Source organism: Heterocephalus glaber, unplaced genomic scaffold (genome assembly GCF_053883595.1).
Source record: "Heterocephalus glaber isolate CG9 unplaced genomic scaffold, H.glaber_assembly_v1.0 deba00001553, whole genome shotgun sequence".
Classification (NCBI taxonomy): Eukaryota; Metazoa; Chordata; class Mammalia; order Rodentia; family Bathyergidae; genus Heterocephalus; species Heterocephalus glaber.
Window position 1 is genome coordinate 2,818,782 of NW_028258344.1, and position 16,908 is coordinate 2,835,689.

At 37.9% G+C, this 16,908-nt stretch overlaps 1 protein-coding gene across 10 annotated transcripts in view; it reads right to left on the reverse strand.

The window, feature by feature from the left end:
• Positions 1–16,908, reverse strand: part of Nsmaf (neutral sphingomyelinase activation associated factor) — a 100,471-nt gene that overhangs the window by 56,253 nt on the left and 27,310 nt on the right. For all 10 annotated transcript variants that reach the window (XR_015442688.1, XR_015442685.1, XR_015442686.1 and 7 more), the window contains exons 7-10: positions 16,475–16,546; positions 16,122–16,169; positions 15,963–16,015; positions 517–646 (exon numbers count right to left, since the gene is read on the reverse strand). Coding sequence is in view for 5 of the 10 variants with exons in the window: in XM_087190342.1 (XP_087046468.1) it covers positions 517–646; positions 15,963–16,015; positions 16,122–16,169; positions 16,475–16,546 (303 nt within the window). In the remaining 5 variants the exon portion in view is untranslated. The remainder of the gene's footprint in view (positions 1–516; positions 647–15,962; positions 16,016–16,121; positions 16,170–16,474; positions 16,547–16,908) is intronic.

Here is a 16,908-nt window from a genome sequence, read left to right on the forward strand (position 1 = left end):
GAAGTTAGAGGGCTGCAGCTCTACATGTGATTTTCACACTGGCTGAAAGGCCAGTTCCAAATGTTTCTTGAAGAAAAATTCACACCTATTGATTGTGTTTGTAATCAAGGAGAAAAAAGAAGTGCCATCATATGCATATACGTAAGTGAATATGTAGGAAAACTGTATTTCTTATTCGTGGTAGTATACAGTTCCTTGGTTTCTTCCAAAAATGCTTCCTAGCAAAAAGGTACAAATCTCCATGGATTCTGGACTAAAATCAGGAGGACAAGGTTTCTTTACACAATACTGAGTGCACAGGCCCCAGGATGACTGAACATAAACTAGAAGAGCTTCAAACCTGGGTGACTGTTGTACCGGGATTACATAAGGAGCTTTGCAAATACACAGGTGCTGATGGGAGGGCAAGGCCAGTGACTTTGACCCTCAACAAAATGTGGTAAGTGTGAAGTCAAACTCCCAGAAAACCAAGCTTAAAGACAGGCAGCTCTGCACCTCAGCCTGTGGTCTACATACCGGGTACCCATTGAGAGGCTGAAAATACAGGTTGGTGTCTGTGATGCACACATGTCCAGGATTCGTCACCAGGGGCGTCACCATTTCTGCTTTGCATTCCATATGCAGCTTTTCAGAAACACTCTGGAATCTGAAAATGTTTTTTGAGAAAAAGTAAGAGAAATCAGAAACTGATCTGTTTTCTAGACTTAACTACAATTTAGCTGTGTGTGATATCTAACACTACATTTAATGCAACAAAAGTGGTACTATAAATTGGCTGCTTAAATAAGCTGACATTCTTTTAAGTTGGCAAAATGAAAACTTGATTTTTAAAAACAGAAGAGACAGTACACCACAGAAGCAAAGGCAGACAAATAAATGACATTAAAAAAAAAACCCTTTCACTGAACTCTTATTTATGCCAAAACAAATTTTCTTGAAACTGTTCTCACACTAATATAATTTGCTATTTTTGTGTCATTAAGACCTCTTTTTATTTATTTTTATTTATTTATTTTTTGGAACCAGAGATTGAACTCAGGACTTTGCACTTGCAAGGCAGGTGCAGTGCCACTGAGCTAAATCCCTGACCTCTTTTTATAGACATATAAACCATTTGGGCATAGTTGACATTTCACATTATTCTTTATCTGGCTACAATTACAGAATTACAATTACTTGAATTTCAGTTCAAAAGTGCATTTTTTTAGATACATTGAGGTAAAACCAATCAAAGATTCCCTCCGTACTAGCCATTCCTAAAATATTTAATCAACAAAGTCTATTACTCCTGTTTTACTAATTTTAAAAAATTGTGGAAAACAACCAAATAATATCATAAGGAAAACACAAGCAAATAACTGGGTGGAAAACAAATCCCCTCAGCTGAGGTATAGCTTAGTGACAGAGCACATGCTAGGCATGTAATGAAGCCTAGGGTTCAGTCCTTTCACCGAAACCAACTAAATAAACTGGGCCGGGGATTTAGCTCAGTGGTTCCACTGCCTGCCTTGCAAGCGCAAGGACCCGAGTTCGATCCTCGCAACTAAATAAACTGAACAATCCCATAATATTTTTTAAATCCTCAGAAAACTGAGGATGCAAAGAAACCTCAATGACTTATCCACAAGAAAGAAAGAAACCAACAGTTGAATGGCAAGAGAAGGAACGCCCAATCATAGGAAGGGAGTAAGGGCTTTAGGAGAAGACAAAGAAAGCCACAGAAAGTGTTGTAGTCAGCAGGATTTGGTGAGGGAATACATTAAATACAGGACACATAACTTACAAGATTATTTTATGATAATTACCCAAAAAGTCAAACGCAAAGCAGCACAGGAGATTAACCGCGCAATAGAAGCCCAGAGGATTCAGCTGAGGGCCTAGATCGCAGCAGTTTCCCACACAAGTCCAGCTAAAGGCTTAAAATCCAAGGCAATGTCCTCCTTGAGTCCAGCCAATGGCCTAGAGCCCACGGCAATGTCTCATGCTTGTCCATACTGAGGATCTGCACCAGGAAGACCCAAAGACCAGTGGTGGAAGCCAGAAAATCTACACTGGTGGGATGAAGGATTTGTGCCACCAAGCTGAGGGATCCACATTGGAGCCAGTAAGTGATGCTCCCAGTAAAGATCAGAGCTCCCTAGAGGAAAACAGCAGGCATTTCCAGTGACACAGAGGCCCCAAGCTCCTCCTCCAACGAGAACAGCCTAGTTCGAATCAGGAAAACCACCCACAGCAAGCTTCTAGAAAATCAACAGGCCAAGATCTTCCCCTCCAGTTCTCTTTTAATGGCTATGGGTAACAATCTTCAGGTGGATCCTCCATGCCCAGACCATGCTGATTCAGTTCAGCTGGGCATTACACGTTGACCATTAGTCAATCTACCACAGACAGGTTAGAGAACAAAGAATGCTCCTCACAGATGCAAAAGTGCTCTCAATTTGGGCAAAACCAAGAGAAATTTCCCACCATTCAGAAAGATGGTGGTTCAGCCCAAAGCACAGAGACATCTCCAGAATCCCTCAACTGTTCAGATTCTAAATCCTGCTGAAGAGCAAGTCTTGATCACTTCCTTAATAAAGTGACCTGAACTTAACCACAGCTGCAAAAGACCTTAGTACTCCACATTACAGATTCAGTGAACAGAACTCCCTGTACAAGCAGCCTGACAAGATATAGGAGAGGGCCTGGAACTTCTGGAGGTAAATATTTAGTTGTTTATACAGTCCGTTCTTAAACTGTCTAGCATACTATAAAATACTACAAGACACACACAAAAAAATCAAAATATGATCTATGCTACATAGAGGAAAGATCCCCCCAGCGCCAAGGACCAGAGCTGCCTGGGCTGCCAACAGCAGCCCCCACCAAGTGCCGAGGAGCCAATCTGGCACCTTCCCCCCATCTCACTGGGCCAAGCCAGTAACTGGATCCACACCACAGAGGTGCAGGGGGTGATAAAAGCCATTGTTCTGAGCTTCAGAAGATAGTGCACAAGTGAACAACAGAAAGAGGGCCTTTCTCAGGCTCCTAGATGAAAATTGAAGGCCACTGGAAAAGTGAAGAAAATCTCTGCAATAAAGGCACACCAGACCACCACAGTTGGTAAGCTGGGGGGATCATTCAGAACCTGGACTATCTTCAGGGGAAGGGCAGCTGGAACTTGCAGTAGAGCCTTGCAGAGTTCAACCCAGCAGGTGGACAGGGAGCTCAACTTGGGCCTTGCAGTCAGAAATCAGCCTGAATCTCAGGGGACTGCTGCTGGCTTGCTGAGACTCATTGACTTAGATCTGCACACTGCTGGTCACCTTGTCTATTGTGTCAGCAGAGACATACCCTGAAGGAGGCCCTTCATTTTTATTTTCAAAGGTTTTTTCTCTTATTTTTAATTTTTATTTTCTCTTTTCAAATTTTTTTCATTTTTCTTCTCTCTCTCTCTCTCCCTCCCTCCCATCGTGTTTTTCATCTCTCTTCCTTTTTGTTCCTGTCCTAATTCAGATTTCTTTTTTCTTTCTCTCCTTTTCCTTCTCTTGATTGTCATCAGTTTTAAAGGAAAGTGAATACAGTTTCTAGCTTCCCTATTGCTATTAGGTTGTTCTGTTCTTGTCTTTGTTCTTTTGTTCTGTCTTTTCCTTTTGTCTTCAACAGTTTCCTAGAGTTTGCATGATCTTCCCATGTCCTCTGGCCTCACTGCTAACCTTCCCCTATCCTTCTACCCATCTATCCCTCTGACCCTAACTCCTTCTAAGTCTCCATCCCGAAGGGTAAAGTTGCTATATTGAAGAGTTTGTTCACTATAAACATATTTTGGGCTGGTCCACAATTTTGATTTAACTCACACAGGTAAATATGTGATAGATAGTAATCTACCACAAATTGTCATTTTCTAAGCTGCGTTTGATGCTACTGTTGCTGCTGATTGTATCACTTGGGCTAAAGTGTTGTGATTAATCTAATCAGTTATCCTTCCTGGTATAATGAAAATGAGATAGCCCCAGAGTCATTAGAGACTCAACACCTAAAGACCAGCTATATGTGGAAGACATCTCTGAAAACCAATCATTCCATAGGGTTCTAAATACGAGCAACAAAGATACTTCAATAAGCAATACTGAAGTATCAACCCAGGAATTAAATAAAAAACAGTACCAACAACAGAAATAGAAATGAAAAGACATTTAAGCAAAGTGCAAACCCAGACTTCCAACTCACCAAAGGCAAATTCTGGGGAAAAAAACAAGATGAAAAAATCTGATAATCAACCATGTGGACACCCTGAACTGAAAGCACAAGAAGTAACAAAACAGATGAATGAGCCTCTAGAAAAATTCAAAACAGAAATAATTTCCCAGATAACTACAGAGATGGTGAGCAGAGTGAAAGACATGATTAGAGACTCTAGAACAGAAACAGATAAAAAAAAAAAATACATGGGGCCAGGGATTTAGCTCAGTGGTTCCAATGCCTGCCTCGAAAACACAAGGTTCTGAGTTCGATCCCCGGTACCAAGAAAAAAAAAAAAATACATGTGCTCAGGGCCATAATGGAAGCTATGAATGCCTAGCACAAGAAAGAAATGGAAACCATGAAACAGATTCAAACAGATATCCAGAAGATTAAAAACTCTACTGAAAGCATACACAGCAGACTGAGCCAATGTGAAGACAGAATTTCAGATATAGAAGACAGGAAGGTGGTCAGTGACCATGAAAAGACAGATCTCTTAAAAATAGTAAGGGACCATGAGAAATCGATCCAACAGCTCCTAGATAAGGCAAAGAAGAATAATATAAGACTGACAGGAATCCATGAAAAAGCAGGAGAAAGTACAAATGAAATTTTAAAAAAACTGTTCACAGAATTAATGACAGAAAACTTCCCAAACAGCAAAAGAATTTGACATACAAATAAGTGAGGCATATAGGATTCCAACTATCCATGAACAAAAAAATTCTACACCTACACATATAATGATCAAGATCCTGGAAACCCAACAGAGAAAAGATTCAATAGAAGATGACTCAAGTGTTGGATACACCAGGAAACTTTATGACAACTATAAGAAATATGCTCAAGGACTTAGAAAAATAGATGGACAACAAATATGAAAAGAGAAGGAATTTCAGCAGCAAAAAGAGAAACTCCGAAAAAGAACCAAAAGGAAATATAAAACTATAAGAACTACAAAAATACACAGAATCTAAATAATACCCTCCTGAACAACCAATGGGTTGCGGAGCGAGCTCAAATAAACACCCTAATGTTGAACCTGAAGCTTCCAGAAAAAGAAGAGCAAGTCAAGCCTAAAGCTCATACCAGGGGAGAAATTATAAAGATCAGAGCAGAAATTAATGCAATGGAGACTAAGAAAACAATACAAAGAAACAATCAATCAAAGAATTGGACTTTGAAAGATTAAGTAAAACTGTGTTTGTTGCCTAGAATTGCTTTTGCTATTCTAGGTCTTTTCTGGTTCCAAATGAATGTTTGGATTGTTTTCTCAAGGTCTCTGAAGCATGCTGTTAGAATTTCAATTGGGATGGCACTGAATCTATATAGCAGTTTTGGAAGTATGGCCATTTTCACTATATTGGTTCTTCCTACCCACCAGCAAGGGATGTCTTTCCATTTTCTGATATCCTCTTCCATCTCTTTTTTCAGAGTGCTACAGTTTTCAATGTAGAGGTCTTTTGCTTCCTTCATTAGACTGATTCCTAGATATTTCATTCTTTGGGATGCTATTGTGAAAGGAGTTGTTTCTCCAGTTCCTCTCTCAGTGAGTCTGTTGTTTGTGTACAGGAAGGCTATTGATTTTTGTATGCTGACCTTATATTCAGCTACTCTACTGAATTTGGTTATTAAGTCTAGAAGAGTTTTGGTGGAGTTTTTGGGGTCTTCTATAGCGAGTGTCATGTCATCTGCAAATTGACAAATTCTTAGCCAACCTTATCAAAAAAAAAGGAAAGATGAGATTCAAATCCATGCAATTAGGAATGAAAAGGGTGAAAGGACACCAGACCCTGCAGAAATCCAGAGGATCAATACCTACTTCGAGAAATGAAATTCTAGTAAGACAGAAAACACAGAAGAAATGGACAGATTCCTAGATACATGAGATAACAAAACTGAATCAAGAAGATATAAAAATACTAAATAAACCAAAATCAGTCAATGAAATTACAGAGGTAATTAAAAACGTACCAACAAAGAAAAGGCCACGCCCTGATGGATTTACTGCTGAATTATACAAGAAATTTAGAGAAGATCTAATGCCACTATTCTTCAAATTTTTTAATGAAATTGAAAGGAAAGCAAATTCATTTCTGGAAGCAAGCATTACCCTGATACCAAAACCAAAGAAGGATCCAATCAAAAACCAGAACTACAGGCCAAGCTCCCTAATGAACAAAGATGCAAAAATCCTCAACAAGATACTGGCAAACAGAATACAGGAAATTATAAAGAAAGTTATAGAACAGGTACGATTCATCCCAGGGATGCAGGAATGGTTCAACATATGCAAATCAATAAATGTAATACACTATATTAACAGAGCCAAGGACAAAAACAGTATGATCCTCTCGATAGATACAGAAAAAGCACTTGAAAAGTTCCAATTGCCATTCATGATAAAAAAAAAAACCTACAGAAATTGGTGTAGATGGTCTTTATTTCAACCCGATAAAAGCCATCTATGACAAACCAACAGCCAATATCATACAAAATGGACAAAAACTGAAAGCTTTCACTCTAAAACCAAGAGCAAGACAAGAAGTGTCTACTGTCACCACTCTTATTCAATGTAGTTCTGGAAACATTAGCCAGAGAATTACACAAGAGAATGAAATAAAAGAAAAAAGGATAGGAAAGGAAGACGTTAAATTATCATTATTTGCAGATGACATAATACTTTACATGGAAGACCCCAAAAACTCCAACAAAAGAGTTAGATCTGATAACCAAATTCAGTGGTGTAATTGGATACAAAGTCAACACTCAAAAATCAATAGCCTTCTTGTACACAAAAAGCAGACTCACTGAGAGAGAAATTTGGGAAACAACACCTTGCACAATAGCATCCCCCCCCCCAAAAAAATACTTAGGAATCAATCTAATGAAGAAAGTAAAAGACTTGTACAATGAAGACTACAATACTCTGAAAAAGGAGAGTATATCAGAAAATGGAAAAATATCCCTTGTTCTTGGGTAGAAAGAACCAATATGGTGAAAATGGCCATACTTCTAAAATTACTGCACAGATTTAATGCAATCCCCATCAAAATTCAAACAGCATGGATTTAGCTCAGTGCTTCTGGCACCTGCCACACAAGCGCAAGGTCCTGAGTTCGATCCCCCAGTACCAAAAAAAAAAAAAATTCAAACAGCATATTTCACAGAATTACAAAAAACAATCCTTAAATTCATTTGGAACCAGAAGAGACCTAGAATAGCAAAGGCAATTCTGGGCAACAAAGGCAAGGCAGGAGGCATCATAATCCCTGACTTGAAATTGTACTACAAAGCTACTGTAATAAAAACTGCATGGTACTGGCAAAAAAAACAGAACTGAGGATCAATCAATGGAACAGATTAGAAGATGCAGAAACAACTCCAGACATACTCAGGCACCTTGTCTTTGACAAAGGAGCCAAACATCTTCACTGGAAGAAATACAGCCTCTTTAATAAATGGTGGTAGAAAAACTGGCTTTCCATTTGCTGAAGATTAAAACTAAAGTCATATTTTTCACCATGTACTAAATTAAAATTGAAATGGATCAAAGATCTAAATATTAAAACAGAAACACAATCTGCTGGAAGACAGAATAGGTAGAACTGTTGAAGATGTAGGTGTAGGAAGAGAATTCATGGGTCTGGGGATTTAGCTCAGTGGTTCTGCCACCTGCTTCGCAAGAATAAGGTCCCAAGTTTGATCCCCAGTACCAAAAAAAAAAAAAGACTTCATGAACAAAACCTCAGTTGCACATGAACTATCACAAAAAAACAATAAATGGGATCTCATCTTATTAAGAAGCTTTTGCACAGCAAGAGAAGCCAAAAACAGAGTGAAGAGACAATCCACAGAGTGGGAAAAAACTTTTGCCAGCTGTTCCTCAGATAAAGGAGTACTATTTAGAATACATAAAGAATTCAAACAAATCACAGCCTTCCAAATTTAAGCATCCGATCAAAAAATGGGCATCTAAAATGAACAGACACTTCGCAGACAAAAAAGTACAAACAGCAAATCAATACATGAAAAAATGTTCAACATCACTGGTCATTCGAGAGATGCAAATTAAAACAATGTTGAGATTCTACCTCACTCCAGAAAGAATGGCTATCGTCAAGAAATAACCAGTAACAAATGCTGGAGGGGCTGTGGGGAAAAGGAACCCTTCCCCACTGTTGGTGGGAGTGTATACTGGTGCAATCACTGTGGGAATCAGTGTGGAGATTCCTCAAAAAACTAAAACTAGAGGCTCCATTTGCCCCAGCTATTCCCCTTCTTGGTATCTTCCAGAATGAGTTAAAAGCATCATAGCACAGCTGTATGTGCACACCCATGTTTACAGAAGCACAGTTTGTAATAGCTAAATCTTGGAAACAGCCCAAATGCCCACCAGTGGATGAATGCATAGAGAAGATGTGGAGTTTTTTTATAATGGAGTATTACTTTGCCATAAAGAAGGATGAGCTTGTGATATTTCTAGCTAAATGGATGCACCTTGAGACCATACTCTTAAGTGAAATAAATTGGACATAAATGTTTGAATTGTTTCAACTGTTTTTGTGATGTGAGAAACTAAAAGTGGAAATAAGGACTACAATGTATAATAGATATTGGGAACTGGGAAGAAAATGTTCAAATGAGAAGGGGAATATGGGAGGAGGGAGAATGGAAAGAAAGGACAAGAAAGAAAATAGAAGCAAAAAATGGAAACAAAACTTTTGTATATAAGGAGGGGAAGAAGAGTGGTAGGGGACATGGAGAAAAAAGAAGCAGCCAGATATATCACGTGCAGGTACAAATTCCCTATGGTGAATGTGATCATTCTGTGTATCTAAAATGTACCAATAAAGGTTTTGCTTTTAAAAAAAAGAAACTAAAATATTGATATCAGAAACACAATAAATACGTATAACAACAGACTGGGAAGTAGATGATGGGTCTAATAAAGTTGAAAACAGGCCAATAAATATGTTCTTAATTGAAAGAAAAGGAGAAAAAGGAATGAAAATCAAAACAGTATTTCGAGATCTGAAAGAACTTTTACACTAACAAAAGTATCACAAATTATAGAAGAAGAAAACAAAAAATAGGACAGAAGAAATATTGAAGGAGAGAATGGTGGGGAACTGATGAAAGATTTTACTTCATAGATTAATACTTCTGTGAAATGCTGGGGACATAATAAAAAGTACATATTTGATCTCTGTTCCCAGTTGTTGACACTGAGCTCCTAAACCCCTCATAATTTCCCGAACAGTGGGGTTGCTGGGTATATACACTGTTCTAGCATTTGGTCTTTCGCCCCAGGTCCTAGCACAGAACTCCTAATCCCTTGGAATTTCCTGGGTGATAGGAGTATCTTTTGTTCTAATCAGGAGACTTGGTTGGCTTCTGGATGGGGGCTGGTCACCAGAGACCAAGCCATTTTTAGAAGCTTAGAACTTTCAGCCTACCTCTGATCCTCAAGGAAGAGAAAAGAAGCTAGAGATTGAGTTAATAATCTAACATGCCTGTAAGATGAAGCCGCCATAAAAACCCATCAAACTCCAAGGTTCAGAGAGTTCCGGGTTGAAGACATCCATGTGCCAGAGGGGGACAAACATCAAGTGCAAGGGACAGACAAAAGCTCCTGTGTTTGGGACCCTCACAGACCTCACTCAAAGTATCTCTCCATCTGACTGTTCACCTGCATCCTTTATCATATCCCTTATTAATAAATAAATCTATGCGTTCTCTGAGTCTGTGAGCCAGGCCACAAATGATGGCTCAAGGAGGGATTTGTGGGAACCTCTGATTTCTACCCAGTTGGTCAGAAGTATAGGTGACACCCTGGATTTCATGACTGGCACCTAAAGTGGGGACAGTCTTATGGAACTGATTCTTAACCTGGGAGGTGTGTTCTATCTCCAGGCAGAGTCAGAATTCAATTGTAGAACACCCAACTGGAGCCCGACAATTGCTTGGTAAGGGAAAACTGCACACATTTGATCAAAGAAGTGTTCTGCATTAAGAGTAGAGCAGGTAAAAACAGTTCATGTTTTTCTCTTAAGTTCTCTGAAACTGCCAAGCAGAATAAGCACAAAGAAAACTGGCATTCTACTTACAGGTTACAATAGTATAAATTGTATAACTTTGTACAAGAAATGATGGAATGGAAATCTTAAAAGTGGAAAACAACTTGTCAACCTAAAGTTCTATATCCAAAAAGATACCCTTCAAACATTAAGGTGGAGGGCTGGGGATTTAGCTCAGTGGTTCCTCCACCTGCCTTGCCAAGTGCAAGGTCCTGTGTTCAATCCCTGGTACCAGAAAAAAAAAAAAAAGAAAAAAATTTAAGGTTGAATAAAATAATGTTCAGACCGACAAAGCTGAGAGAAATAATCTCTAACAGATATGCATTATAAGAAATGCTACAGAGTTCTTCTGACTGGAAAGAAATGATACCAGAAAGAAAAGAGCCCTACAAAAGATAAAGTTTAAATACATCAGTAAACAGAAAATAATTATTTTTTAGGATTTTTCTAGTATATAAACATATATGTATGTGTCTCAATACTACAGAAATCTGTTATCTGTTTAGACCATAAGAACACTCAATTGTAGGGCTTATGATCTGTATAGAAATTATGTATAAGATGCCAAGATCACAATGAACAAGAGAGGGTAAATGGAAATACTCTATTGTAAGGATAATAAAAAACCTCAGTCACCTGAGAACTAGCACAAAGAATCAACAATTGGGATCTCATCTTATTAAAAAGCTTCTGCACAGCAAGAGAAACCACTAACAGAGTGAAGAGACAGCCCACAATGTGGGAGAAAATTTTCACCAGCAGTTCCTCAGATAAAGGTCTACTATCTAGAATATATAAAGAACTTAAAAAAAATCAGACCTCCCAAATTTAAAGATCCAATCCAAAAATGGGCATCTGAAATGAACAGACATTTCTCAGACGAAGAAGTAGAAACAGAAAATAGACACATGAAAAAATGTTCAATATCACTGGTCATTTCAGAGATGCAAATGAAAACAATGCTGAGATTCCACTTCACTCCAGAAAGAATGGCTACTATCATGAAATCAACAAATAAACGCTGGCGGGGCTGTGGGGAAAAAGGAACCCTTCTATGCTGTTGGTAGGAGTGTAGACTGCTGAAACCACTATGGAAATCAATATGGAGAGACCTCAAAAAACTAAGATTACAGGTCCCATTTGACCCAGCTATTCCCCTGCTGGGTATCTTCCCCAAAGAATTAAAAGACTCATACCACAGTGATATATGTGCACCAATGTTCATAGCGGCACAGATCCTAACAGCTAAAACTTGGAAATAGCCCAATTGCCAATCAACTTGAGACTGGATAAAGAAGATGTGTTTTTAAAATAAAAGGGCGTACTACTCAGCCATAAAGAGAGGGAAACTAGAGACATTTACAGCTAAATGGATGCACACTGAGGCCATACTCTTAAGTGAAATAAATAGGACACACATGTGTAAAGGCCAAATAGTTTCTCTGGTGTGAGAAACTGAAAATGTCAATAAGGATCAAAACGTAGATAATGTGAAACAGGAAGAAAAGGTCTAAATGGGAGGAGGAAGTGGGAAGGGTAGGGGAAAAGAATAAATATGAGAAAATGAAAAAATGGAAACAAACTCCTTGTAAATAGGGAGGGGTGGAGAGGTTGAAGGGAGGGCAGGGGAATGGGGAAGAAAATAAGAACCAAGATATGTCATATAAAGGTATAGGGCTGGGGATTCAGCTCAGTGGTTCCGCCACCTGCCTCAAAAGCACAAGGTCCTGAGTTCGATCCCCGGTACCAGGAAAAAAAAAAAAAAGAAAGAAAACAGTACTATGAGACAGGAAAGAGAAAAGAAAAGCCACAGAGATTAAATTACATTGTTCACAGATTAAATGATTACATCCATGAAAACTTAAAGCTCTCTAAAACTAATCAGTGAATTTGGAAAAGTTGTAAGACATAAGGCCAATATAAGAAAAAATAATTTATTTCTATATACCAGTAACAAATACTTGGAAAATAAATTTTCCATAACATCAAACAAATATCTAGGAATATTCTCAACAAAAGACCATAGTACTTAAAGGAGAATTCTGCAATATTCTTCTGTCTTTTCTTTAAATCTAAAATTATTCCAAAATAAAGAAGACACTTTAGGCTAACTGATTATGACAATGGAATCAAGGGACATAGGGCTGGAGGTGTAGCTCAGTGGTAGTGGACTTGCTTAGAATACATAAGGCCATGGGTTCAACCCCCAGCACCACACACACACACACACACACACACACACACACACACACAAAGAAATGAAAAAGAAATATAAAAGAATATATTTTAATGGAAATATGCTGATATGCTAAAGTACTTATGGAGGCAATGTCATGTCTTGTAATTTATTTTCAAATAGCTCAGAAATTTTTACATATACTTTTTATACATAATATAAACACACACACATACATGTATCATATACAAATATCACACATGGGCTGGAGATTTAGCTCAGTGGCTCCACCACCTGCCTTGCAAGCGCCAGGTCCCAAGTTCGGTCCCTGGTACCAAAAAAAAAAACAAAAAAAAAAAACAGGGTATCTTTCCTCTACAAATATTACACATACACACATATATATCTATATATACATACCACAAAATCCATAGATATTTAGGTCCTTTATATAAAATGGTGTAAAATTTGCATATAATCCAGTAACATCCTCCTGTATACTTTAAGTCATCTATAGATTACATATAGTACCTAACACAATGAAAGTGCTATATAAATAGTTGTTATATACTGTATTTAGGGAATAATGATGGGGGAAAAAGGCCTGTACATCTTCAGTACAGAAACATTTTTTCAATTATTTTGTTTGTTTTTTGAGACAGGTCTCACTATGTAGTTCAGACAAGCCTTAAAGTTACTATGTAGCCTAGGCTGGCCTCAAATTTGCAGTGATCCTGCCTCAACCGAGTGCTGGAATTACAGACATGGGCCACCACACCCAGCCATTGTTTCAAATATTTTTAACCTGTAGTTGGTTGAATCCAGAGATGTGGAACTCACAAGGATGGAGGGCCAACTGTATATACATATACACACTAATATACATAAAATGTATACAGCTTAATGACAGATTACACACATGCACATGTACAGCACCATATGAATAAATCCATTTGTATGTAAGACTTAAAGCAAATCTGACAATTATAGGATATTTGTGTTCATTACATTATTCTTTCAACTTGTGAAGATCTGAAAATTATCAAAATTAAAAGTAGGAAAATATAAATATAATTATATTCCTTCCATAAAAACTCACTTTTTCAGAAATACGACAAAAGCCATAGAGTTTACCTTCTTTCTTCTAGAGGAAGTACACAATAATGGAACATTTCATTTTATACTAAAAAACTATCTCCCCTAAATTCTTTGGCCTATCATTTCAGGGACTGGATACATTAAGACCTTCATTGTGAACAACTTTTTAAATGAATGCCATTGCTGATAACCAGAATTGAAGTTTAAATGGCTACTTAGAAAAATGACATGGTCTAAGTAGGTCAGAAGAAGGTAATTTTTCTTAGTATTATTTCTTTTCCTTTCCAAAATGGAAACTGTTCTTCCTTTGGCAATTCAGTTACCTAATATATCCTGTCACTATAAAAATGGGGGAGAAAAATTAATGTGATATAGTGAAACAGAAAAAGAATCAAACAAACACACACAAAAAAATCACATCACTAGCCAGACTGTCTTACTGGCAAGTTGCTTACAGGTTGAAGTGTAGAGTTAGAGTAAGGGTCAGGATAACTCTGATTCACAAATCAGAATCAAAGAGAGCAAATAAAATAGCATGTAACAAACTACTCTCATTTATAAATATAGGCTTCTAGCAAAAGCCTGACACATAATAATTCATAAATAAATCCAACCCACCAATATTTTCTACTTTGTCTTAAGCATGAATGCAAAAATCTAAAATAAAAGTGCCAGTGAATAGAGACTGCAAATAATTCATAGATAAGTTTTTACACATATAAGGAATCTAAATATATTAAAGTTAATGGAATGGATTAGTTTGTTAATGGAAACAAGGTGAGTACATAAAAATCTAGTGCATAGGGCCAGGGACTTAGCTCAGTGGTTCCACCGCCTGCCTCGCAAGTGCAAGGTCTTGAGTTTGATCCCCAGCACCAAAAAAAAAATTTAGTCCATTCTATGTATTAACAATAAATAAGCCAGGGATTTAGCTCTGTGGGGCCATGCCTGCCTTGCAAGCCCAAGGTCCTGAGTTCGATCCCTGGCACCAGAAAAAAAAATTAACAATAAACAAAATAAAGTATTTAATAACATACCGTTTGTAATACTATCAAAAATATGAAGTACTTGAAATATAGCTAACATAAGTCAGGAAAGATGTTTATAGGAAAACCATAAGGAAGATTTTAAAGAAGATCTAAATAAATGAGAGAGAAAACTACGATTTATTGCAACCCCAAGTAAAAGCCCAACAGGCCTTCTTTTATGAAAATTGACAAACTAATTATCAATTAATATAGAAATTAGACCAAGAATAGTGAATACATAAGTTAAAAGAGGAAAACAAGATATGGAGCCCTGCAGTACCAGGTATTAACAATTTCCATGAAGCTACAGAATTAATACAATGGTATTAGAGATGAAGACGGAGACAAGTAGCCCAATTCTACATAAGAAAACCTACGTAAAGCAAGAAACAAGAGCAAGATAGTTAAAAAAGTGTACTTACTGTACACTTAATAAAGCCAAGAAAATCAATGAAAAAAACCATTAGAACAATAAGAGTATGTACTCTGTTGGTCGCTATAGGGGATGACAGGAAAGTACTCATCTCAATTAGAAGGGCTAAGAAAGACTTTCTAGAAGAATGACAGCTAAACTGAAATCAGAAAGTAAGAGTGAGCCAAGTGCAAAAGAGAAGGGTGATTGTTCTATGCAGGAGGGAAGCTGAACAAAGGCTCAAAGGTAAGAGAAACTGGGCCTAACAGGAGTAATGTAAACAGCTAGATGACAGGGTCAGGAGTTTAGCTCAGTGGTTCGGCTGCCTGCCTTGCAAGCGCAAGGTCCCAAGTTCGATCCCCAGTACCAAAAAAACCCCAGCTAGATGACAGAACTCAAGAGAGCAATCAGCCACTAGAAGCAGTAAACAGCTGCCACACAAGAGGCTGCACCCATGATAAGGTGTCCAGACTTATCTCAAAGACAGTGGGAGTCCTGAAAACTTCAAACAGGCAAGCGACATGGTTAAATAAGTTCTTTAGAAAGACCATCTTTTAACAGGACATTCAGTCCACGTGGAGAAGAGAAATGGAGGAAGGAAAACTAGAGTAGGCAGGTGGAGTAAGAGGATGACTGATGGTGGCACGATGGTGGCCTGCACAGGTAGGCAGCATAGCGAGGAAAGACAAGCACACAGGGAACACAGATCGTGGACAGCGCCTGTCACCAGGTGTTTCAAGCAGACAGATGTCAAGGTGGAGAAGAACCATGGAACTCCCCAAGATTTTTCCTATATTGAGGCTGACACATTGCTTTAGGCAAGCAGGTCCGGGCTGAGACAATGACAATGACAATATCAGTTTTGGGCACACTGAATGAGAACCTCCAGATGAAGATCTCCACTGCCCTTGTAATCAGGAAACAAAATCAATAAAAAAACTCACCTATTTTTGTCAAATGATGTCCTAGCCAAGCGTGACTGCAAGATAGCTGTTATCTAGGAGAACAGAACCATTTTAAAATATGGATGTTAGGTATTTATAAATAAAATAGCAATACAAGTTAATTCACAATCAAAGACTCAAGCCATTGGAAACACTTACCATGGCAGTTTGATCACCAAGTTTGTCAAGACAAGAGGCTCTGTGAAGCTATGATATCATAAAACACACAATTAGTTTTTCTCTCAAACAATACCAAATATTTCTTTAGATAAAAATGAAAAGTATCAATTATTCTGCCACTTGAAATAGTCAAGACTACTTCTGATATACCTATGACTTCTTCCTAACATATAGCTTTCAAATTCTACATATTCAAGTAAATTTGTTAGATATTTAGAAAAGAGATTTATGGTTTGATAACATGAAATGATGAAATCTTTTTAAAAAAAAACATTTCTGCCTCAGATTGCTTTGAGTTCTCCTTTTGGTGAGTGCTCAAGTCACTGGCTTACCTGAAGCAATGTCTCCACCACATCTTCTACCTTCCCTGAAACATCCAATTCAAAGACATATTCCATTTTGCCCTAACCGAAAGGAAAAGATGTCAAAACAACAGAAGAGAAGCAGCACATACACTCTGTCGCTTTAGGATCTTGTGAACAGCACCTATGAGATTCTGCATGTTCCTTCTAGTGTTCCCTCGAATGAGCACACTAGAGAACAAACCTATAGGATTCATTGCTATTTTATGTATTCACTGCCTTCCACTAACTTTGGGCTTAGAATGCTCTTCCTGTTCTAATTCCTTGAGGTGAAGAGTCAGGATTTTTATTTTGGGATCTTCTTTTTACACATTTCTTTATCTTGGGCGTGGTGAGACAGGGTCCCCCTATGTAGTTTAGGCTGGCCTCTAATTCACAGCAATCCTTCTGCCTCAGCTTCCTGA